The 26,647-nt window shown below is 39.7% G+C and overlaps 1 protein-coding gene across 2 annotated transcripts in view; it reads left to right on the top strand.

Moving 5' to 3' along the window:
- The window catches only part of NELL1 (neural EGFL like 1), a 926,144-nt gene that overhangs the window by 443,932 nt on the left and 455,565 nt on the right, over positions 1-26,647 (top strand). For both annotated transcript variants that reach the window (XM_002821956.3, XM_002821957.4), the window contains exon 13: positions 18,622-18,747. In XM_002821956.3, coding sequence (XP_002822002.3) covers positions 18,622-18,747 — 126 coding nt within the window. The remainder of the gene's footprint in view (positions 1-18,621; positions 18,748-26,647) is intronic.

Genomic DNA, 26,647 nt, shown 5'->3' with positions numbered 1-26,647 from the left:
TGAATGCTTTGCTGCTTAGAAATTTCTTACACCAGATACCCTAAATCATCTCTGTTGAGTTCAAAGTTCCACACATCTCTAGGGCAGGGGCAAAATGCTGCCAGTCTCTTTGCTAAAACCTAACAAGAGTCACCTTTGCTTCAGTTCCCAACAAGTTCCTCATCTCCATCTGAGATGACCTCAGCCTGAACCTTATTGTCTATGTTGCTATCAGGCTTTTTGTCAAAGCCATTCAACAAGTTACTAGGAAGTTACGAACTTTCCCACATTTTCCTGTCTTCTTCCGAGCCCTCCAAATTGTTCCAATCTCTGCCTGTAACCCGTTCCAAAGTCGCTTCCACATTTTTGGGTATCTTTTCAGCAGTGCCCCACTCTACTGGTACCAATTTATTGTATTAGTTTGTTTTCATGCTGCTGAAAAGACATGCCAGAGACTGGGCAATTTAAAAAATAAAGAAGTTTAATTGGACTTACAGTTCCACATGGCTGGGGAGGCCTCACAATCATGGCAGAAGGCAATGAGGAGTAAGTCACGTCTTTTTTTTTTTTTTTTCTGAGACAGAGTTTTGTTCTTGTTGCCCAGGCTGGAGTGCAATGTCACAGTCTCAGCTCACTACAACCTCCACCTCCTGGGCTCAAGTGATTCTCCTGCCTCAGCCTCCCAAGTAGCTGGGATTACAGGCATGCACCACCATGCCCAACTACTTTTGTATTTTTAGTAGTGACGCGGTTTCAGCATGTAGGTCAGGCTGGTCTTGAACTCCTGACCTCAGGTAATCCACCTGCCTCAGCCTCCCAAAAGGCTGGGTTTATAGACGTGAACCACTGCACCCAGCCAGTCACATCTTACATGGATGGCAGCAGGCAAAGAGAGAGCTTGTGTAGGGGGGAACTCCTGTTTAAAATGATCAGATCTCGTAAGACTTCTTCACTGTCATGAGAACAGCAAGGGAAAGACTTGCCCCCGTGATTCAATTACCTCCCAGCAGTCTCTCCCACAACATGTGAGAATTGAGGATGCAGTTTGGGTGGGGACATAGCCAAGCCATATCAGTTGCCTTTTCCCACTACCCAGATCACCAGGCCTTTTTATGACTTATCCTCTTCTAGCACCAATGCTCATTTCTATTTTTGTGTGTCCTGGGAGCTGATTCTTCTGTCTGCCTGTTCTTTTCCCACCCACTGCACTGTGTTCTTTGGAAACTTTATTGCATTATAAAAAAAAAATCCCCTACATCCTCATTGAACTCTTCACACAATGTGCCTCTGTCTCTCAGCCTTTTTGAATTCCTTTGGGGATACAGCTCTCCTACAGCTCTCTGAGTGGAGGTTATATTTTCTCCCAGAAGCAGCATCAACTTTTCCAAAGACAGCTTTGCTGCATCTAGAGTAATTTCTTCCTTCCTCATACAAAACCCTTTCTCTTTTGAAGCCCCAGCCATCTGCTTATAACACCTGTTATCCCTTCTAGTTGCTGTCAGTGACAAATCTCCTGGCCACTCCCCCTCATTTGTTGAGGTCTGTGGCACCTACCTGCTCAGGCTTTATCTCTATCATAAACTGTACCATCATTCTAGGCAGAAGTCCAGCCTTGAAGATTTCTATTTTGGGGACTACAATCATCTTCACTCCATACCACTTCCATATGCTCTTTTGTTTGTTTTTTCTCTTTTTTGATACAGGGTCTCACTCTGTCACCCAGTGGCACAATCACAGCTCACTATAGCCTCGACCTCCTATAAGTGATTTTCTCACCTCAGCCTCCTGGGTAGCTGGGACTACAGGCACACGCCACCAAACCTGGCAAATTTCTTGTATTATTATTATTATTATTATTATTATTATTATTATTTGTAGAGGGGATTTTGCCATGTTGTCCTGGCTGGTTTTCAACTCCTGGGCTTAAGTAATCCTTCTGCCTTGGCTTCCCAAAGTGCTGGGATTACAGGCACGAGCCACCACCCCTGGCCTTCCTAATGCTCTTGACCTTGCCGTTGCTTAACTACTCTACTCCTAAAATCATAAACTCAGACTAACCTCCAGTTAGAATCTTTCAGCCCAAAGTTTTTGCACACTCTCACTCCACTCATTAACTCACTGCAGCCAGATTTTTACGTTCATTTTACTTGTACTGTTCTTAACGTAGTCACCGATGCTCTGCTGACTGTCAGATTTACCCTTCGTCCTGCTTTCAAAATGATATTGTTGGATATAAAATGCTCCAGGAATAAATGCTTGGTGCTGTGAGGTGAAACCAGCACTCAGGCAAAAGTTTAATTCTCTCAGCAAGGCAATTTACTTCTGCAGAAGGGTGCCACTCGCATCAATCAAGATTGCAAGAGCACAGAGAACAAAGGAGACCAGGGGTTTTTTATATCCTGGATGCAATCCTTATCTCTGTGTCCCTCCCTATGGGCTGGGGTTGGACTGCGCAATCTGAGCTGACCCAATTGGCTACTTGTACATATTTTCCTAAATATAGTAGGGGAGGGGGACGTGAGATACAGAGGTGGAATGTGTGAGACGTGCAGTTTTGGGGGAACAATGGGTACAGGTAGCTGAGGGAACAGATGTGAGTTATTGATTAGAGCTGACAGGAAGCAGGGTAGGCTGTTTACAGCAACTAGGGACAAGGAAGAATAAGAAAGTTGAGTTTGAGAACAAAGGATAAGGAAGTTAACAGGCTAAATCCTTTGAAGAGAAACTCAGGAAGATTTATTTTATCTTACAAGTTGTTAAAAATGCATGAGTTATCATGTCATTTCCTAGCTTAAAAACTTAAATAATTGTATATTAGTTTATGCATTCATTCAGAGACATACAACAATGAACTAAGCAGTCAAAAAACACTGCTCTCAAATGCACATATCTCATTTGTGTTTTTTAAGAAAGAAAGAAAAACATTTTAAAAAATCTCCCTCCCAACTCAAAAAAAAAAAAAAAAGCTACCCTGATCAGCTTGTATGTTCATGCAGGGCATATACCCCATTGTCCTCAGGATGAAGTTTACACTCTTAAGCATGACATTCAAGGTCTGCCTGGATCTGACCTTCCTTATGCCACAACTAAGTTCTGGTTCCTAACACCAGCTTTCAATTCTGTGAAGTCACATTCATGGGGCTTCTTCATGCCCTGTGTCTTTTCTATGGTAATTATTTTTCCAGGTATTCTTTTCTTTTCCGTTTCTTACCTTCTCCTTTATCCATCTTTTATGACATCTTGTGTCACGACCTTTTCTAGATAGGATTACCTATCACCTTCTTGTGACAGTTCCATGCATATTTCCTACATGTCAGTGTCCTTTATTTTTACCTCTGTCTCTTCTTATTAATGATGAAAGGCATGGCCAAGCCTGCCTAATCTCTGTAACCTCATCGCCCAGCATAGCTCCTGGGCAGCTGAGCTCCTAAGAGCAGGTGAGTATCTAAGAGCTTGTGTAGGGCTCAGGTAAACACTCTCACCTTCAGAAACTTATAGTGAAAACACCTACCTGTCTCTGTCCTACCCCACCCAAAACACTAGAGTAGTATTTGGAAAGACCAATGGAAATTTCCAGTGGGACTTTTTAGAGAGCCCTGATGGTACCACTTTGTTGAAGGTCTTCATGTTGAAGCACGTGCTCCAGGGTCACAGGTGTGTGGGGAAGAAGCTGTCGTTGATTGAACTCTGGCCCATTTTTTTACTCCAGGTTTTTCCCCCAGTAAAATTTTTTAGATCAGCATTTGATAATAAATATCCCCCAATTCCAATGCTACCCTCTACCCTTCTCTCTCTCTCTCTCTCTCTCGTGTATGTGTGTTTGTGTATTCTAAAATTCTAAAATTTGTTTGTAACTCTCAGGCATGTCTCTGAGTTAGTCATCGACATGTATCTAAAAGGAGTGATCTCAGCATTTTCTTTAACCTTCAGAAAATTGTTCTTATAACTTGGATATTTTAAATTTATTTCTCCAAAAACTCGTTTCCTTTACCTAATGTAGGATGACCAATTCATCTTTGTTATCAGCCTTTTATTTATTCAAGTCTCTTTTATTTTGCTACTCCTGAAAAAGGTTTCCACTCAAAAGGCATAAATTCTGAGTTTTTTTTAAACTTAGGAGTTTTCTTTCCCAATTTATTGGAAAAAGACATTAAACAACACACACACACACAGATCAGATGTCATCCCATGGCATAGTCCGAGGAATAGCAGCTGGACTCAGGCAGGGGAAAGGAAAAGCCAGTTTGCCTGAGCAGGAGGCAGCAGCCCTGGGGTTGTCAGCAGGGAGCAGCAGGGCATGGAGGAAGAGAATGCCTCTCTCATCTCATCTTGTGAAGGGACAGTCAAGGGGCATTGGCTGGCTTGGTGGATGAGTCGAGGTAATCACTGACGGGCAGCAACACCAACTTGAGGAGACGCTGGCTTTTGCTTAGGTACCCAAGGCTGGCTAGCAAAGCCCAGCAACCTGTCAAGAATGGCTTCCTTTGAACCAAAAAAATGAGAGGCAGCAGCTTGAGACATGTATTGAGGCCTAAGACACTGTGCAAGGTATATTATGTGCACCAGCTCACTGGATCTTCACAGCAACCCTGTGTTCCTCAGATGTGGAAACCCAAGTTCAGAAATCTTAGGGAACTTTCCCACAGTGACACTAATAGGTAGAAAATCTGGCATTTCAACTATTTGTCACATTTTTTTCTTTCCAGCTATGTGACATTCAGCTACTCAGGGGCATACCTGTTTTCTTGTCCTCTGAGTGAAAAGAAATACAGGCCTAGGATTGGTACCCATTTTGTTTTTCAACAGCTTTACTGAGATATAACTCACATACTAGGCAATTTACCCATTTAAAGGGTACAAATCAATGGGATTTCAGTATATTACAGTATTTTACAAATTGTGCTAAAATGTATAGAACATAAAATTTGCCATTTTAGCCTTTTTTTTTCTTTCTTTTCTTTTCTTTTTTTTTTTTTTGAGACACAGAGTCTTGCTCTGTTGCCCAGGCTGGAGTACAATGTCACAATCTTGTCTCACTGCAACCTCCACTTTCCAGGTTCAATCGATTCTTATGCCTCAGCCTCCTGAGTAGCTGGGATTAGAGACATGCACTACCACGCCTGGATACTTTTTTGTATTTTTAGTAAAGATGGTTTCGCCATGTTGCCCAGGCTGGTGTCTAATTCCTGAGCTCAGGCAATCCTCCCGCCTAGGCTTCCCAAAGTGCTAGGATTACAGGCATGATCCACCGTGCTCGGCCTCCATTTTAGCCATTTTAAGTGTACAATTCAGTGGCATTAATTACATTCACAATGTTGTGCAACAATCATCACTATTTTCAAAGCTTTTTAATCACTGGATACAGAAACTCTGTGCTCATTAAGCATCGACTGTGCAATCTTTTCTCCCTTCAGCTCTTGAAATCTCCCAGCCTCTGGAAACCTCAAATTTATGGTGGAACTACAATGGAAAACAGCTTAGCAGTTTCTCAAAAGCCTAAACATGGAATTACCATATGATCCAACAATTCCATTTGTAGACATATACGCCAAGGAATTGAAAGCAGAGACTTGAGCAGATACTTGTACACCAGTGTTGCAGCATTATTCACAATAGCCAAAAGGTGGCTTGTTCTGATCCCAACCACATAGAGAGGGCCCGAGACTCTGCTATACCATAGCAGCTTTGCTTAATTCTATTTTATATATTGTTCTTCCAAGTTAGGTATTATTCCAGATAGAGACAGTTTAGCAAGGTACAATGTTTCTTTCTTTCTTTCTTTTTTTTCTTTTTTTAAATTATACTTTAAGTTTTAGGGTACATGTGCACAACATGCAGGTTAGTTACATATGTATACATGTGCCATGTTGGTGTGCTGCACCCAGTAACTCGTCATTTAACATTAGGTATATCTCCAAATGCTATCCCTCCCCCCTCCCCCCACCCCACAACAGGCCCCAGTGTGTGATGTTCCCCTTCCTGTGTCCGTGTGTTCTCATTGTTCAATTCCCACCTATGAGTGAGAACATGTGGTGTTTGGTTTTTTGTCCTTGCAGTAGTTTGCTGAGAATGATGGTTTCCAGCTTCATCCATGTCGCTACAAAGGACATGAACTCATCCTTTTTTATGGCTGCATAGTATTCCATAGTGTACATGTGCTACATTTTCTTAATCCAGTCTATCATTGTTGGACATTTGGGTTGGTTCCAAGTCTTTGCTATTGTGAAATAGTGCCGCAGTAAACATACATGTGCATGTGTCTTTATAGCAGCATGATTTATAATCCTTTGGGTATATACCCAGTAATGGGATGGCTGGGTCAAATGGTATTTCTAGTTCTAGATCCCTGAGGAAATGCCACACTGACTTCCACAATGGTTGAACTAGTTTACTGTCCCACCAACAGTGTAAGTGTTCCTATTTCTCCACATCCTCTCCAGCACCTGTTGTTTCCTGACTTTTTAATGATCGCCATTCTAACTGGTGTGAGATGGTATCTCATTGTGGTTTTGATTTGCATTTCTCCGATGGCCATTGATGATGAGCATTTTTTCATGTTTGTTGGCCACATAAATGTCTTCTTTTGAGAAGTGTCTGTTCATATCCTTTGTCCACTTTTTGATGGGGTTGTTTGTTTTTTTCTTGTAAATTTGTTTGAGTTCATTGTAGATTCTGGATATTAGCCCTTTGTCAGATGAGTAGATTGCAACAATTTTCTCCCGTTCTGTAGGTTGCCTGTTCACTCTGATGGTAGTTTCTTTTGCTGTGCAGAAGCTCTTTTCTTTAATTACATCCCATGTTTCTTTCTTTCTTTTTTTTTTTTTTTTTGAGATGGAGTTTTGCTCTTGTCACTCAGGCTGTAGTGCAGAGCAGTGGCGTGATCTTGGCCTCCTGAGTTCAAGCGATTATCCTGCCTCAGCCTCCTGAGTAGCTGGGATTACAGGTGCTTGCCACTGTGACCAGCTAATTTTTGTGTTTTTAGTAGATACGGGGTTTCACCATTTTGTCCAGGCTAGTCTCGAACTCCTGACCTCTGGTGATCCACCCAACTCAGCCTCCCAAAGTGCTGGGATGGCAGGCATGACCCACAACACACGGCCAAAGTACAATGTTTCTTAACATTTTTGTTAAAAAAACTATTGCTTCCCTAAGGAGTCTTTTAAACCTTTTTACCTTATCACTGTCCCATGAAATTTTATTACCAGAGATACACTATCTGTTCATGTGCCTGGCCCTTTGGGGAACCACAGACCTTTATAATATCTAATATCACCACCATTACCACCACCTCTAGACCCAGTTTTTCACCCCCTTAGAGGTAATGTCACTCTAGTTGAGAGTGCATGGTGTAGAGGTTAGAAGCACCACATTAGGAACCAGGTCTGCCTGGATTTTTGTCTGGCTCTGGCCCTTACCTGCTGTATGACCTTAGACTAGTTGCTTAGTCTCCATGTCTCAGTTTCCTTATGTGTAGACTCGGGATGCTAAAAAACAATACCTACTTCAAAGGGTTATTATGAGGATTAAATGAGTTAATACTATAGGACAGCACCTGGCACTTGCAAAATGTTATACAAATGTTACCTGTTGCTATTTTTAACAGAGTTCTTTCACTTAAAAAATGACTTAAAATCCACTGGACATTATGGGCATCAGATTCTCTCCTACTTCCCACCTTTTGCATGGCGTTTTCCGTTCCACCTTTGGGTTGCGTTTTCAGTGACAATATGAATAATTAGTATGCATTTAAAATTGTTTTCTTTCCCCATCCATTCATTTTTGTTTTGTCTCAACAATCACATTGCGGAAGAGTCTGGACTTAGTGATTTTTAAGAACCAGCTTGAGTACTTTATGGTTTTCATAATAAGGTCATAGATATAGTCACATATATAAGAATTTGGAACTGGGAATAAGGTTGGTTTCAGTTAAAGAAGCTTATTTCATCTAACGACTCTTTCTACATGGGGAAATACATGAAAAAGTAATGTAACTAGTCTTCTTGAGTACATTCAGCTGATCATCATTCATCATACAGGTGGTAGAAGACAAAATGTTTTTACTGAACCCAGGTTGTGTTCATTAACTACCTGCTCATAGGTCCACAGGCCCTTGTTTGTTTGTGTAATTCTGTCTGGTGTTTAATCACTGGTTAATTTGATCCTGTAGTGAATCAGATCTAAACCTCTGGCACCAAATCATTTATTTTTAAAGGCCTAAAGCCTGTTCACTCTATTTTGACTGCTTGAGGAGAGAGGTGAATGAATAATTTGACCAAGTAACTATGGGAAATTGCTATCGAATTAACCAAGAAATGTGAATACTTTTAAAGGGGAAGCTAAGTTTGCCTTGTAGAGAGGCACAATAGAGTACATGCCAGGGGCTAAAATTCCCCAGAGGTCACCTTCCTGCTAGTTAATCTCTTGTGCCTCCATAAGGTAAAAATGTTAATAATACCTATCTGTGTGGTACTTGTAAAGGTGAAATGAATTGATACATGCAAAATGCTTAAAACTATGCTTGGCATAAAGTGGTGGTTAATAAATGGTACCTATTATTATATAAAAAGGTACAATCAGAGATAAAGAGGATACAGACAGCTTTGCTGGTAGTATTGCACTCTTACATCTTGTTTACTCTTGACTGAATTTTCTTTATCTTTGCAAAACAAGAGTAGCTAGCTAACGGAATCAGAGAGATAGGAAAGACCATCAATGTTTTATGAAGGGGTCTTTCTTGCATTTTCAAGATTCAAAACAATTATTATTTTCTGGGGGATTCCTTCCCCATTCTCTTTCAATGGAATTAGCCTCTTCTTTCTCTTGTAGAAATTTTATTGTTTTTACAAAGTTCATGTTCTTGTGACTGCCTCTCTGCTGCATTGGTACAGGTTCTGTGAAGGCAGAGACCACATCCCACTGACATTTGGAACCTTTACTGCCTATAGCATTCAATAGCCTCTCAATATTTTTTGAATTTCCTTTTCCAGTTTCAGGGAAGTCAAAAGACCATTGTAGCTTTTACATTTCTAAGGTGTTCTTTGATTAGCCCAATGGACTCAAAAGTCGTGAGTCCATTGGACCTTTTTGGAAGCACTCACTGGGTTTGTTGGTACCATCAGTTGAAGCAGAGTTCACACCCTGACAGATTGAGGTAGGCTGAGGCATATCCTGAGGCCAAGACTGAATTGATCACCCTTCACTCAATGTGTTTCTTTCCTTGTGGACATTTAGCATCAGTTTTATGGACACCCTCAAAAGTCAGAAATACCAGGTTGGGAAGAAAGTCATGGGGTGTTGTCTTATGATGCCTTTCCAGTGCCAGCTAGAAATTGGTATGCTATGATTCCCAGTGGCATAAACAGATGTGTTACTTTATGACAGTGTTTGATTCTGAAATTGAGCCTAGCAAGGGGAAATAAAAATGACTTAGCATGAATTCCCAAATATTTAACATAGCTACATGTGGAAAATACTTGAAAAATGTCAGCAATCCAACAATCTAATTTGTATTTCATGGTGTATGTAACCTTGTTGAAGAAGACTTCTTTACCATACATGGGATGACCAAAAGGTTGTTTGAATTTTTAATCTGAAAATATTTGATCTTGTAATCAACACATCTGTTTGACGCATATGTTAGAAGATGATGTTAAAATTCATTTCACTGGGCACCTGAGAAATGTAAAGGATTATGTTATCATTATTAGTCAGCTCAAGCTGCCATAACAAAATACCATAGACTAGATGGCTTGCACAACAAATACTATTTTCTCACATCTCTGGAGGCTGATAGTCTGGGCGCCAGCGTGGTCAGGGTCTCATGAATGCTCTCTCTCTGACTTGCCTTTTCCTTGTGTCTTCAGAAAGAGAGCACTATATGTCTATTCTTATAAGGGCACTAATCCCATCGTGAAGGCCTCACCCTCATGACCTCATCTAACCCTAATTATCTTCTAAGGGTGCCATCTCTAAATACCAACATATTGTGAGGTAGGGCTTCCACATATGAATTTGCGGGGGGACACAATTCAGTTCATAGCAGTTATCTAGGCCTCTCCCTAGATTGTCTTACTGAAGCAGCATTGTCGTCTGGGGTAAATACCTGAGGTTTGTTGCCTCATGCAAGGAAATCAAGGACACAGACACACGTGGAGTGGCGTTAAGAGTGGAGGTTTAATAGGCAAAAGAAAGAGAAAAGAGGAGTAGCTCTTTCTCCTGCAGAGACAGAGAGGGGCACCAAAGTGGGAATTTCTGCCCGAAGCAAAGTGCACAGTGTTTTATAGACAGGCTTGATGAAATGGTGTCTGATTTACATAGGGCCAAAAGACTGGGTGAACCAGGTGTGGTGTTTATATCACACTCAAGGAAGCTGGCCACCCCACCTTAATCTTTTATTATGCAAATAGGATCTCTACCTGGCCATTGCCATGTTGCCTGCTCCCTACTGTGCATGTGGTTGACAAGGAAAGGAGAAGATGGAGCTGCCATCTTGGACATGCCTAGGGCCCGGGTAGCCTTTTCCTATTGGCACAGCTGCCAGCATTCACCTGTGCAAGCTTCCAGCTTGCTTATCTGTGTCTGCAGCTCGATTTTATGGGCTGCTCTTCGTTAGAAAAGAAATTGATTTTGGGGCTGCTTTTCATTAAAAGGAAAATCTTACCAAGGACTTCCTTACCCTCACTATCTGCCTAAATAATTTCTTCTTAACTCCTATATCATTACCTCTCCCCTCCCCTCCCCTCCCCTCTCCTCCCCTCCCCTCTCCTCCCCTCCCCTCTCCTCCCCTCTCCTCCCCTCCCCTCTCCTCCCCTCTTCTCCCCTCCCCTCTCCTCCCCTCTTCTCCCCTCCCCTCTCCTCCCCTCTTCTCCCCTCCCCTCTCCTCCCCTCTTCTCCCCTCCCCTCTCCTCTCCTCCTCTCTTCTCCCCTCCCCTCTCTTCTCCTTTTCTTTCTTCTCCTCTTCTCTTTATTCTTTCCCTTCCCTCCCTCCCTCCCTCCCTCCCTCCCTGTTTCCTCCCTCCCTCCCTCTCTTTCTTCCTTTCATCTTTCTTCTTTCTCTCTCCTCTTGGCTCACTGATGCTCCTTGTGATAACATGCCTTAAGGCACAGACCTCCATGGATTAAATCTGATAGATAGCTGTGTTTTGCTTAGTTCAAAATGTTTGGAGAAAAATATGAAGCCAATATTTAAAAAATAATGCTAAGATTTTCACCTTCTCTAAAAAGATCAGAGACCTATCCCACAATTCCTGAGAGGCAATACAGACTGTGGGGTTGTGCTGCCTGAACTCCTCTCCTGGCAGTCCAGGTCTACTTCCTAGCTGCGTGACCTTAGACAATTTACTGCATGTTTCTGTGCCTCTAATTCCTCATCTGTAACATGAGGATGATTCTAATATGCACCTCATAGAGTGTGAATATTAAATGAGTTAATCCACATAAAGCACTTAAAACTGCCTGGTACATAGAAAGTACTATATAAGCACTGTTTCTTATCACAGCTTTCTGGTAATATTTAACTAGAGCTCCAGTTTTCTACAGTCCACACTCTTCCTATTGTTTTTCTGCCATTGGCGTTAAGTGTCACTTTTTATTACCATTGGCCTTGCATTGTGTTTTTTCTCTTATAAAAGAGATCCATTCCATTATTCTTGGAGTAGGAAAATGAGAAAGAGGAAAAGAGAGAGAGAGAGAGAGAGATAGCTTGCTTTATGCGTTAAGAAAAATAAGAAACACTTGATTTCTTTGTGGAAAGGACATGGTTTGCATATATGTTTTTTTACCTGACTTCTTTAGGTATTTGATTTATATTCCTAGGTTCTATAGGCATTTGGTTTCCCCCCTTGCTTTAGGGAGGACGCTATAATTATAGAAAAACATGGAACATTGGATAAAGCACTAATTTTAGAATTAGAAGACTTTGATTCTATTCCCAGTGCAATGATTATCTGTGTTCCTTTGGGCAAGTTGGAAATTTTCTCTGGGTCTTTACTTTCTCATCTGAAAAAGGGAAGAATAATTTGCATCTTGTCTGCCTCAATGTTTTTATTGTTTTTAATTTAAAAAATATTTTTAGAGCAGTTCTACACTCATAGCAAAACTGAAAGCACAGAGATTGCCCATATACCTCCTGCTGTTATCCATTATTAATATCCCTCACCTGAGTGGAACATTTGTTACAATTGATGAACCTTCACTGACATATTATAATTACACAAAGTCCATAATACACATTTAGGGTTCATTCTTGGTGTTGTATATTTTATGGGTTTGGACAAATGTATAATAACCTGAATCCACCATTATAGTATCATAAAGAGTATTTTCACTGCCCTAAACCTCACTGGATTTTTATAAGTTCAAATCAGAGATACATAAGCCCAATTAAAAAAAAAATCAGTATGACACAAAGGGAAAGTAGTGATTGTTCTAATATACCAACCAGTTAGCCAACACCACTGTGTTTTTATAGCTCATGATCTCTGCAAAGTCAGTAGGTTCAAGTCTGATAAAATTGCTCTGCAAGTTATCTTACCAGTCCATGAAGAACTTGCCAAGAGCTGTGCTTCTGTGTGGGTATCTGCTTGCTAACCCTAGTTGCTCTTAGTTTTCAGGGGAGATGTCAACACAGTTGACACAGCTATCAAGAAACAGTGTGGGGGCTTGGGTCATCTAAGTAGTATTTTCCTGGACCTGTATCTTGGGAAAGGCATCTGGAACATCTGCAAGCTCCTCTTGCAAAAAGAGGCGGTGGCCCAAGAGAAGCTGCTCCAGAAGCAGGCTTTTATGGTGTGGACAAAATACTTGAATGTGTCAAGAACTTTAGAAGTGATGTTTGGCTAAATGGTTTCTGGTCCAACTCCCTGAATGTATATGTGGGAAAAACCAAGGTCTTGAGAAGAAAAGTGACTTGCCCAGTGCCACAGTTAGCTAAATGAAAAAGCAAGAATAGAACTTGACTCTTAACTGTCAATCCAGTGTTCTTTGTCCATTAGTTATCATGGAACAAGTATCCTCTTTGGAGTCATAAGAACCTTGGTTGAAATTTTAGGTACTCTACTCGTAGTATCTGATGTCAGTCCCTGGGATGGTTAGGAGTAATGAGATGAGAGGCACACAGTGCTTGACCAAAAACATGTTCTCAAGAGCTGTTGATCTTCTTTCCTTTTTAAATGTACACAGGGAGTGGGGAATGCGTTTTCCCCTCCTGAGTATATCCCTCCCTGGGTTCTTTTTCTAGGAAATGTTTACGGAAGAAGTCTGAGTAGATCATATCAGTTTATTAGGAGAATTCTTTGCATCTGCTTCTATTGGCTATCCAGGCCCTGCCCTCTAATTTAATGATGATGATGTCAAATTTGAGTCTGTGTTTGTTCTGAACTCTTATGCAGATGGAGCCTGGTGATACGTGAAGAATCCTTATGCCATATCAAGTTTCATTTTACAGTCCATAAGTATACTTTTTAAAACAAAAACAAACTATTTCACCATCCTGGGGAGGGATATAAATCATGTATTTTTGTTACCTCAAAAGACCACCACAAAATGAGCTCTAATATTTCAAAAGCGACAAGCAATTTATATGAATGAATCGCAATTTAAGCCCCATTATACTCAAGATGATATATGCTGCAATGGGGTTTATAGATGTTTCTCTAACAATACTTAATAATAAAAACCTTAGGACTCTTTGTTACTCTTTTCTAATTCCATAGTCTCAAGCAATATGAGTAGAGGCTGTGTCAGTCTGTGAGTTCCAGCTGGGCGCAAAATGCTTCTGCCTGTTTTGGGGCCCTGGGTCACTGGAGCCTAAAGTGTGAAAATATAAGGATTTGATTTAAAAGAGCCAAGGAAGCGGTGATGCACGGAGCAGAATTGCCATTTTAACGGAGAATATAATGCCAGAACAAATGTCATGAATGGCCTTGCACACGGATATAGAATTTAGAGATCTATTTGTTTCCATACACATCATGATGCATCTAACATAATCATAGTCATAAACATCAGCTACAGCTAACATAATCATAGCATCAAAATGTTATTGAGCGCTAAAACTGGCACAGTGAGAACAATGGCAACTTTGTGGTCATATTGTTTGGATCCAGACCCAGGTTTCTATGCTTACTGATTTTGTACTTGGGCAAGTGAAGTCACCTGATAATCTCCCAGCCTCAGTTTCGTGGCACGGAGATACCTACCACGAGGAGTCAAGATAAATGGAATGATGAGATGCTCCATATCAAATATCTAGCATAGTACCTAAAAAACACCATATATTTGTTGGGTATTTACCAATTGCCATGGGCTGTTCCTAGTTTTCCTTTATAAGGTACGTACTGTTAGACTCTTAGAATATGGGTATCAGCCTGTGCCCAACAATGTGCTTTTAAAATAATTCGTCCGTCCAGTACATGTCAGGTTAACTGTGGTTCTTCCTGGTAAAGCTTTCTGGACTGATTCAGATTTTTAGCGTGAACCTGGATTTGTGTATGTTCAACTTCCACTCTGAGATTCAGCCTCAGGCTTAGCCTCTTCTTGTCTCCTGGCTTCTGGATGAATATGACCATTGCTCAAGATACCTGCTTCAGGCAGAGCACTGTCACCACCTGGGCAAAGGTCAGACTGCATTTCAAGTCTGTGGTTAGCATACTAATTGCTTTGGTCCAACTCAATTTCTCTCTTTAAATGTCAGTTTGTTCTTTCATTAGGGAGTTATGATTTTTGTTTTGTAATTATTCAATACCCTTCAGAGCCTTTTTTCTGTGAATGAAAAGCAGCCTTTTACCTAGGCTTATTTATAAAATTTATAAAATCTCAATTGTTCGCTATTTCTGAAGATTGTTTTCTCAGGATAGCCCAGCTCTCTAAAGATGTTAATTCCTTTTTGACTCTGTTTATAATCAGATTTGCTTTTGAAACACCCTTAAATCCTATTGAAACTGTCTTCTGGGTTGTGTGTTTCCCTGAGGATGGAGAGGCAATCTTTTGGCAAACGTGTTGCCATTCCATCCTCTGTTCCCATCCCCAAACCATGAGAGTTGCCAATTTCTTTCTTTCTTTTATCTTCTTGTCTCAAGAGAATCAGCTGGATTACTCCACTTCACTTTCTCTCTCTTCTCCCCACCATTTTTACCACAAGATAGCTTTTATATCTGGTGGTTACATGATGAAGAATAAGCAACGAAGGCAAGATTGTGACATTTTAATTTTCTGGTACATTCATCAACTTTTCCTCTTTATTTCAGTGCTTTCTCTGGACTAGTACCAGGAAATTATTAGATATGCAAGAGCTGAAATTAATAATGGTGTAAACTGAAAACCTACTCAAAAACACATCAGCAGAGCAGCAGGGACATGTGGGCACGGGGTCTCAATGACATGTAGAGAGCAAGGGTTGGATTAAATCCATGTGAAAAATTCTCACTGGGGTTTTCTAACCATCCCTTGTTTGATTTTTGAAAATATTTTTATTCAGGGCCTTGGAATCTTATGAAACAAAGAAATAGGTTGGCTGGCTTGATTCAAAATAAGCTTGTTATAGCCAAGTAACTCCTTCAAATCTAGATGAGGCGGAGGCCTCTCAGCAGCTTGGTGATGGCCTAAGGAAAATGAGCCAGGAGGTTTCTCTGGAAGGTGTTGACAAGGGTCCGTGACAGGGAAACATTCATTGCAGTCAGCAGGCTGGTAGGCAGCTGTGGCCCATGGGCTGAAGATTGAATTGCCTCTAAGGCAAGTCCTGACTAGTTTCTCATCTTAAAGGATGGCTGGGCATCCCAGCAGAGTGAGATGGAGTTCAGTGTGGCTGTATCTCTGTGAGTAAAATACCAACGTGATTTAGCCTTCAGCGTGCCCTGCTCCAATCAATTCTCTTCACCACAGCCAGAGTGATATTTTTAAAACAGAGAAATTGAATTGTGTTACTACCCTGATGAAAGTCTGAGTTCCTTCACATGACCTGCAAGGCCTGCTGGAATCTAAAACTGGTAATATTTTATGAACAGCACACTAATGTCCACAAAGGATCTGGCCCAAGCTTATTTTTCTAGTTTCATTTCAAATAGGCAAAGCTCCTTTTTGTAACTAAGTCTTCTCAAACATTCTTTTTCTGTCTGGTAGGTTATTGCTCTTCCCTTGGCCTGTTTCACTTCTGTTTCATGTCTCAGATGAACCATCACTACCATAGAGAATCCTTCTCTGGCTCTCTCAGAGTAGGTCAAATTCCTCTTGTTGAAAGATCTCACATCCTTGGTAGATTTTATTACACATTTCGCTCAATGCCTTGCCTGTTTGTGAGGTCTATGTGGCATTTTGTTCATCGGTCTGCCTCTGGGCTTAGTAGAAGGCTAATGAATGTTCTTTGAATGTACATGGCTAAATGATTCTTTCCATTTCTAACTCGACAGACAAAAACTTTAGCCTCTATAGTTTCCCTGCCTTTATTCTCTACCTGATGAATTCTTGCTCATCTTTCAAGATGAAGCTTAATGATATCCTTTCTTGAGATAACTTTTATAGTCATTCTCTGCACCAATCAGGGAAGGCATGGTGGCTTAAGTCAACAAAGGCATATTTCTAGCTCATGCAACAGTTATATGGTGCTTGCTTATGCAACAGGTATATGGTGGCTTGCTCCTCACTCAGGGGCCCAGGTTGAAAGAGTCTCCATGTCTTTGCTTCCATGGGTTACAAGGCAGAAACAAGAAAATGTGGTAAGCTGGATGCTGGCTCTTAATCTTTCCACTTAGAAGTGATATGCTTCCACTCAGATTTCATGATCAATCATGAGATTAATTTAAACCATGCTTAAAGTTGAAAAGGATGGGGAAATACAATTGTGCTATGTGCCCAGAGAGCGGAAAACTGGTAATATTTTATGAACAACACACTAATGTCAAGCAGCCCTCTCTAATACCTGGCTTCTCTTCTTGTTTCCAGCCTCTCACTTGTTATGCCTATTTTCACCCAGCCTTTCATCGTCCTACCAAAGACCTTATAAGCAACAATAACTAAATCACTTGCAAAACCTTAATGTCACCATACTACTCTATGACTCCTTCTTTTAGTTATCCATCTCTTGGATTCCAGTGGTCTGACTGTAATAATTCCTTGCCTTCATCAGGATTCTTGGTGCAAGTTGAGTTCACCAGGAAGCAACCTCTGTGATTGGCCTTCAGGAAGTTGATTGCCTGAGTTATTTCACTAATTTCTGGTGTTTTGTTCTTATTTCATAGTTATTTAAGTCTTGCTAACTGTGGGTCTCCTTCTTAGATCTCAATGACCTCACAATAACTTTTATTTATAGGCTGTCAGATCTTTAGCTCTGAAAAGAATCTGATGTTATTTCAATATATTTTATTAGGAAATAAATCAGCTTACTTTTCTTTGAAGATAAATAGATTAATGAGTTTCCTAGTGACTCAATGTAGCCATTTTTATCCTCGGTTTTTGTACATTAATAATATTAAAGCTCTAATGATTATTGTAACAGAAATATTGTATTTGACTAATCACCATTTTCAAGAAGCTTTCATGAAGTAAATAATAGTAAATAACTTCTGAATTCAAATCCCAGGTCTAGCATGTTCTAACAGGATGACTTTGTGCCAGATATTTAACTTCTCTAAGCCCCAGTTTTCTAGACTATAAAACGGGAGTAGTGTTTGCATTTTGCTCATGGGATTGCATATGGATTGAATTAAATAATATCTTTACAGATATAAAACACTGGGTTCAGAATTGACCACTGGGACAAAATGATGAGGATACTGGGACCCAGAGTAGTTGAATGCAAGTCATAGACTATTAATCAGCAGAACCAGAACTAGAGCTCACATTTTCTATCTTGGATTCCCATGATGTACTCATGTCCTTCTTTCTCTAACCATCACATGCAAGCAGTCTGAGTAAAAGGAACATAAATCTATTTTTGAAAACAATCTCCAGAAAAGGCTCAATTCTGTGCTTAAGGTTGTAGATTATTTTAATCCCTATCACGAACTTTTATGAGTAAGCAGGTGATGCTCTGAACTCCATCCCAAAAAGAACAAGACTTTTTGTTGAATCAGCCCATTATTCTATCACATGGGGAGGAGCCCCAGATCAAAGGGTGAGAGACATTAATTTGCATCAGGCAACAGCAGTTGTCTATATTCATAGTACAACATGGGAGAAACTGGCTACACCATCATTTTGTAGCATATGGATTGAAGCATGTCTTAGTAAGACATACAAGCAGAGAGGGGCTGGATTCCCTTGATCCCTCTGATAAAAGCTATACCATGTACTGTGGACACCTAATAAATATTCATTGATATCAACTTAGTGGGCACAGAACTCCTTGAATTTGGACATTTAAAAAGAGTATTCTCCTTGGCAAGAAACTAATAGTTGTAAATTCATTCTTCATACTTCTTGGGCTCTTACCTGTTTTGTCTCACCATGCATCGTTCTAGAAACACTTTCAGCTCAGGATGGGATCTAACGTACCAAGCTGAATTTTCACCTAAGCTTTTGTGTTTAATGCATGTTACTTTTTCTCTTGGCTTCTGTGGACATTTACCTTTTGTAATTTATCTGCAAAATGGTTACACTGTTGTTCCATTATTTTGCTAACCATGATCTTACTAATTTTTTTTCCTTCAGATATTGATGAGTGTGCAGCTAAGATGCATTACTGTCATGCCAATACCGTGTGTGTCAACCTTCCTGGGTTATATCGCTGTGACTGTGTTCCAGGATACATTCGTGTGGATGACTTCTCTTGTACAGGTGAGCTTTAAGAAGCAGTGTTGTTTTTTTAATTCATCCATTCTCTGCGCCATGTCTATGTTGTTACATTTAATTCCTAGTGCACAAAGTACTATTTTTATCTAAATAGTTCTTCTCTTTATTACTTCACCCCACCTTTTGAGAAAAAAGCAATAATAAAAAAATTATCTGCATAATTGATTTCCACTCCCAATATTTCTGCCTGTGTGTGTGTGCTTGCATACATGGGTGTGTGATTTGAAACTGAAGTCCCAGTTGCCTATAGTAACACTGAGGGAGTTAGATATACTAGTTCTAAAATTAGAAAGTATCAATTATTTTCATTCATCATGATGAGATGTTTTTGTAGATAAGAAAATGTACGTTGTTCCCACTGGGAAAGACAAGGATTAAATTTAAAGAGGTGACAGGGAGTACTTGGTGGTCAAAGTTTAGGTATATGGGAGCCAGTCAAAACTGTATTTAATTAATATATGCTTGTTGTCTGTGGCCCACCTCTTTCTATATCCCTTAGCACTAAAGTGGTCACTGACTCTGTTGGAGGAGCGCTGGTTTTATGGGGCATTTGGTTTGGCTTTCCAATATATTTTCAGTCATGTACCTACAGACATGAACAGTAAATTGGATAAGGGTGATAGAAGATTCCAAGTTTTTCTTCTCTTGGACCAGATGTGTTTAAATACCAAATCTGCAAGTTATAAGAAAAGGGTCCCTTGAACCCAAGATTTCAATCATGCTGTAACTTTTCCTGATGCCTGCATCTTTCTCTTTGTTCCAATCACATTGGCATATAAAAACTGAATTCTTTACTCAGAGTATAATACTGCTATTTTTTAATGTACTTTTTTTTTCTGAATGACCTTTTCAGAAGTGCAAAAAGTTGCAAAGGTTAAGGGCACATGTTAGTATGTCCAAATTTCTTTGCCAGTGATGTCTGTTTATAAGTTACCATTCTTAGGGTGAAGGGCTGGAGAGTTCAGATTGATGCAGGTTTCTGAGGGTCACATAAGGTCACATCTCACTTATCTGTCTTTTACATATTATAATTAATATTCTTAGGAAAAGAATAGAGAGACTGCATAAACATAGTGTGCCAGGATTTCAATGTTTTAAAGGATCAAAACTTTTTTGGACCAATAAACAAACACTTTCTAAAAAGCTGTAAAGTTACAGGGCCTATCACTCTGTTCTTAATAGTAAATGCAGCTCTTAACTTCTTTTAACCCTAAGATTAGAAGAAGCCAGTGAATATCCTCCTAGCCCAAGAGCACCATATTATGCAACTTAATAAACATTAATTAAGGCCCTGCTGTGTGGAAGACCTTGTTGAAATTCTATCAGAATGTTTGCCTTTGCTCGGATTTCCTCACTGAGAAAGGAAGGCAAGAGCTGGCGCTTGTCGGATGCCTTAATAGGGTAGGTGTTCTGTCTGGTGGTTTATATATGGAACAATATGGAAAATGTATTATCTTAAGAACTGGCTCCAGAATTACTTTTAGAAAGGGAACTATGTTGTTTGGAATAAAAGATAACAGTGTGGGTATCAGTGGGCACCCAAGTGCCCTTCTCCCCCCTACGCAGAAAAGAGTAAATAGCTCTGCAGGAAAAGTCTACATCAAACACACACACACACACATTTTTTTGTTTTGTTGTGTGTGTGCCTAAGAGGGAACACAAAAGACAGAACAAAAGAGAGAAAGAAAGGAGGGGAGAGGAACAAGTCAGAGAACAGAAGCCTGGGTGCTGTGGAGGACAGAGGGCTAGTGAAAACCATGCAATAGTAGGATAGCTGAAAGGATTTTTAAGAGAAGAAATATTTTATGTGAGTTTTTTTTTTTTTATTGTTTTGCCATACAGTATGCTATGTGAGTTTTCCTCATTACCCTCAAATCTTCAATAAAGTCTTCCCACCCTGAATGCCTCATGAGAACCGCCCTCCCTCATCTATTAGAATGTAAGTTAACATGGTGGACAACAGAAAGGATACCAGTGCATTTAGGATGTGGGGACCACAGAGGTAACCATTATCAAGTAACCATCGTTACAGTTCTTTCTGCTGCCCCAACCAACATACACTTACTAATATACACACACATCATTATCGTCACTGCCTCCTCTTAGGAATTTCAGAAATCTTGATGAGGACTGTGGATTTTCATAGGTCACAAAATAGGTGAGGTTTTTTTTTCTTTAAAAAGCCTTCCTTTGATCCCAGATTTCTTTCAACCTGCTGCCCTATTTTTCTGCTTTTCCTCACAACAAAATTTCTTAATTTGCCTCTGGTTATTGTCCTCACCTTGCATTTATTCAGCTCACATATGCTCCTCACCTCTCTCCAGTCAGACTTCCATACTCACCATTCTGCAGAGGCTACATTTATCAAGGTCATTGATGAACTCTGTTTTGCTAAAGCCAGTGTTCTTATCTCAGCAGCATTTAGCAGGGCTGACCACACCTTGCTCTTTAAAGCACACTGTTTTCTTGGCTTTTGTGCCATCCTATTTCCTGGTTTTCTCTCTTTGTCACTTGTCACTCCTGCCCAATGTCCCCAGCTATTCTTGTGCTGCTGACTTCTGAAAGGTTAGAGTACCCTTGGGTTCTACCCTGGTCCCCTTCCCTTGTTTACCTATAGGTTCTTTTTAGATGCCTTCATCAGTCTTAGAGCTTTAATAGTATCTTTATGTCAACAATTCCTAAATGTATCGCTCCAGCTCCAATCTTTTTTCTGAACTTCTGAATTATATATTCAACTTGACATGTACACATAGATGCTTAGTAAGAATTTCATGCTTAACATGGATAAGACAGAACTTGATTTCTTTCCACTTCTACAAACCTCCTTCTCTCCCAACTTCTCCTATTCCAGCAAAAGCACCATCGACCCAATTTTTCCAGCCAAAAATTTAGAGATAACTCCTTCCTCTCCCCAGGGGTTACGCTTGATCACCCCTCCAATTCCAATCCATGCATCTGTCTTGTTGATACTACCCTTTACATCTTGTCCTAAGTCCGTCTACTTCTGTCTATGTCACCTATTAACATCTTAGTGGACTTCAGCCATGGCCATCACATTGGACTTTCTGCTCCAGTCTTGTTCCATCATAACCCATTCTTCACACAGCAGACAGAGCAATTTTTTTAAAAAGAGAAATCATACAACTCTACTTAAAACTTTGATTTAGTGTCTCATTATGTGGAAAATCAAATCCCTGTTTCTTATTTCAATATATAACCCTATGTGGTTTTCCTTCTTTCCCTTCTATCTTGTACCATTTCTTTCCTTGTCCATTATGACATGGCCATGCTGACCTTTGTCTTTTTCTCCATGTAACAAGCTTGTTTCTGTTTGTTAAGACCTTTGCATGAGCTATTGCCCTCTTATGGAAGTCTTTTTTCTCTTGGTATTTGTGTATTGAGCTCTCTTCTCATTTACCTCTTAGCCTAAGCCTCAGAGAGGCTTTCCATGGTCAATATAAATAGCTACTCTGTTGTTTTCTGTCATACCACCTGATTTTAGTTCTCTGAGTCATACATATTATTATCTGGAATTCTCTTATTTATAAATGATTCTTTTATCTGTCTCTTTCCACTAGAATGTAAACTCTGAGAGCAGGGGCCTTTTTCCTTTTGTTTTCTACTATACCTTGACTACTTAGAACATTACCTGGCACAAAGCAGTGCTCAATAAATATTTGTTGAATGAAATAATGCATAAAGCTACTTGACTTTGGCCAAATTTTTCACTTTTGAAAACCTCATTTATAAAATATTGCTCACATCTGTCGTACCCACAGGTTATAGTGAACGTCAACTAATATATGTGAAAGTACTTATCATAGCACTTTTATCAGTAAGGATAGGATGTTCTGTAGGATGTTCAGAACATTCTGTAGGATGTTCTAAATATAAGTGACTTAAGATAAATTTTATTTTTTGTGTGTGCTATTTGTCTAACCCTGATCAACAGAGGCATTCTGTATACCATATTCACTTTGGGATGCAAGCTGTTGGAATGGTCACTATGGTGAACATTTCCAGTCACCAAGACAGGGAAAAGAGATCCTGGAGGCCTTCCATCAGCCATTAAATGTTCTGACCAGGAAATGACACAAATCACATCTACTTATAACTCATTGACTAGAACTAATCACTAGTTCCATCCATCCACAAAGGGATGAGAAAATACTATCCTACTTCATGCCTGGAATGGTAGAGAACCAGAAATATTTGGCACATGGTACCCATGCCTACTATAGTGAGTGACACTAACAGATTGCCAACAAATATAGTTTATTTTGACATGAGTAGCTGTTGATTAGGATAACCTTTTTTCAACAGCAGTTCATAAGCTACGTAGGTATTCTCAAAAATTAATTACAATATTAGGCACATTGTATTAAGTGCTATGATAGAAATGCAAGCAAAATGCAATGAAAAATGGCCCTTGATTGCCAAGATGAAGTGTTTGAAATGTTTTCTGGAAGCGATGGGGGTCTCTGGGAATTGACTGAGGCATGCTAGCATGCAATGACTATATTATGTTAGGGATTTACAATGGGGAATATGGATGGGAGACAGGAGACAGGAGGAGAGCCTTTAGGCCAGATTTAAGGACCTTCATTAGACACTTTCATAGTAAGCTTGAGTCTTTGGAATGCTGACATTTATTTTGTGTCCTGAAAATAAGCTTGTTAGACCAAATGTGCTCTGTACTCTCCAAGATATAATATGTCCCCACCCATAATCTCTGCCATTTTTTATAGGCAAAGAAGGCTTCTTTCCCTTAGTGGCCATTTGCCTGTGTAATAGATGAGGTGTATGATAGATATCTGCCACTATAAAATGTCTTTTCAAATGTTTCATTGCCAGATGATAATTTGCTGGGAGAAATTGACAGGCCTAAAGGCATTCCTTTATTTGGCTCGGGATCCTGATATAGCATTTCTATTATTGACATTCCTTATTTCCAAAGACCATTCTAGTCTCTTCTCAAATCAATCAGTACCTGCTGACACTGTTCAGTTGGTTTTATAACCATGTCAAGGTCGTATTTTTTTCCTTTCTTTTGCTGTTTTATGTCATTTAGCTTTGCTACTCACTTTTTAGAAGTCAGTAGTCATACTGAAAAATTCTATTCAACCAAAAATAGGGAGCCTAAAGTTAAAGAAGATATATCAGCTTTGGTGATTCATTGATTTATTGGATGATTAATTAATTAATTAATTTACCACGTATGAAATACTCAGTTAGTGTCTGTCACAAGTGTTATAGAAGATAGCCACCAAGATTATTAAAAAATAATGTCTGTGCCAAGGGAGTTCATGGTTCGTTAATTAGGCAGTATCTTCAAGTGAGAAAACTCAAATGTTCATTCACCATCAAAAATATCGTTTGCCAAATCAATCCCTCTTTGAAATCTTAGTAGTTTAGTTCAGTATTGGATGTTTCACCCTGTGGTAGTTATTACTACTTGACAAGTTTTAAAGAAGGAAAACCAAAATAGTCTTTCCCAATTCTGTGCTGACAGCCATGGTCCTTTCAGAAGACTACACCTGAGACAGTGGATGCTAAGCATGATGGAGGAGAAAGGCAGTGCATTACACAGAACAGGAAACTTTAGCTTTTACCCAACTTTTTTCTTGCTAAAAAATTTTTTAAAAAAAGGATTAAATGTATGGGATAATAAAGCTCCAAGAGTTCAACATTGAGAATAATTGTCTAGAGCTTAAAAGTGTGCTGTAACTTAATCATTACCCCCTTGGGGAGTGGGGTTTCCCTGACATGACTATGTGTTTTATATGGAGCTCTGTACTTTTTTGTAGGAAAGTCTCCCTTGGCCTTTGAAAGGGTGAAATCTAAAACATTTGGCCTCTGACACTTGAGGGAGTTTTTGGCCTTGGAATTTTTGTGTGAATTGAAATTGTTTTGTCTCTTGTAAGAGATTCCAGAGCTGCTCTTGCTCTTTTATGAATTTTGAAACTGGTGGATGTCCCTGAAATGGAGGTGTTATAGGGAGGAGGGGTTTTTCTCTCCCCCATATGCTTTTGGTTTTTGGAATAGTCAACCTACTTGATTTATTGGCCTCTGACTTTCATTTATCCCCAACTAAACTCCCCGTGTTTTTGGCTGTTTGATAAGACATTATCATTAGATACGCAGGCAGTTTTAAAGGAGGATATTTGTGATTTACAACAAAAGCATGCAGCTATAAGACAGATACTTGACAGTAATGGGTAAGCATTCATTTTTATGCCAAAAGCTTCCCATGAAGGTAAGAAATAAAGGGAACAAGTGAGATAACAAATATCCCATGTGATCTCTATTACCTTGCTAAAAGGATTTTTATTTTCTTAGTATTGGCATGGAAGAAACCTTAAAGGAAGTTTATGTTTGAAATAGTCAGAGAAAACTTAAAGACTTAGATATAATATCCTGTTAATTTAATGGTTTGAATTAAGTACCCTATAATGAAAAGAGGTTAGACAACAGTTTAAATGCCTTAAAAGTAATAGTTAGTTGTTAGAAATGTCAGGCTAGGTCTCTGGAATATGCTTTACTCCCATGATGAACTATACAAATATTTTTGATGAAATTTTATTATAATTTTGATCAATTATATTGATGAAATACGGAATATTTTCAAATATGATATATCTGATATTTTCTCATTTAGCAGAGCCACATGAAATGGAACTAAAACAGAACATTCTGCAACCTGATTGAGCAAAATGGTAAATTTTCCACTGATCATCATTATCTTTCAGGCCCATACCATGTACTTGTGTCAGAATGCTTGTCCTTGTTTACTGTTGGCTGTCTGGCAGCATTAAGGGACAAGTTACAGGACAATTGCTTGGCTTTCAGTCTCAGAAGAGGTGATACATTTATAAGAATGAAACAGGTCACAGGCCTGTAGACTATCTTACTTTAGTAAAAATATGCTATATGAAATGCTTTATAGAATGCAAAGCCACTTTTTGCTTGTTAAAGATAACCAGAAAGTATTTATTGATATATTGAACAAGAAAAGTCAAAATAAAGCATGTGCTGCTACTTTTGCATATTTCAAAACCAACCTAGAAGGTCTGATGATAGTTATTTATCTGTTGTTTTGATTTGTATGGCTGGAATTTCTCTCTTTTTTTCTTCCTGTCATATAAATAGATAATTGGCTCTGTTACCCTCCTTCCCTACGCCCTCAGAGGAGGAATGCTACTGTACCAAAAGCAGGATTCCAAAATCCTAATTCTTTATGGCAGAGATTCTCAATTCTCACCTCAGGGTAGAATCACTTGGAATCTGGGATCTATCCCTAGAGATTTTGATCTTTGGCTGGTCTGGGGTTGGGACCCAGCTTTGGTGGGCTTGTTTAAAAGTAATTCTAATGTCCAGTCAAGGTCAAGAGCCACTGCTTTAGCATAGAACAGAAGAACAGAGAGGGTTGGAGTATGGAGAGATTATCAGAGGGAAATGGGAAGGGAGATGAATTGCCCACTGTATTTTGTAGATGAGAAAAAAGATTCCCTTGAACTGGTGGTGAGAAATGTGGAGTTCAGGAAGTCATGAAGCAGGGACTTGGACGGTCCCTGGAGGAAGGGTCCTGCTTCCAAAGCTGCACTCTGAAATGTATAAGACGCTGGATAGACAATGGCTGTGAGGTATCTCTATAGATGGGGCCTCATGGGAAGATGTTGAATCTTTAACTATGACGTTGCTGCTACAGTGCCTCAAAGAGCCCTAAAGACAAATGGAGCATATCCACGGTGACCTTTGTGTTCCATGGGCTGAGGACTAGGCTGCTTCTTCTGTGCCAATGCCTTTGTTATTGGGGGTCCTCTAGAGCCATGATAGAGCCTGATGGAAGTGGACAACACTTAAAATGACGGAGACATTTCAGTGA

Source organism: Pongo abelii, chromosome 9 (assembly GCF_028885655.2).
Source record: "Pongo abelii isolate AG06213 chromosome 9, NHGRI_mPonAbe1-v2.0_pri, whole genome shotgun sequence".
NCBI lineage: Eukaryota > Metazoa > Chordata > Mammalia > Primates > Hominidae > Pongo > Pongo abelii.
This window is presented reverse-complemented; position numbering and strand designations above follow the sequence as displayed.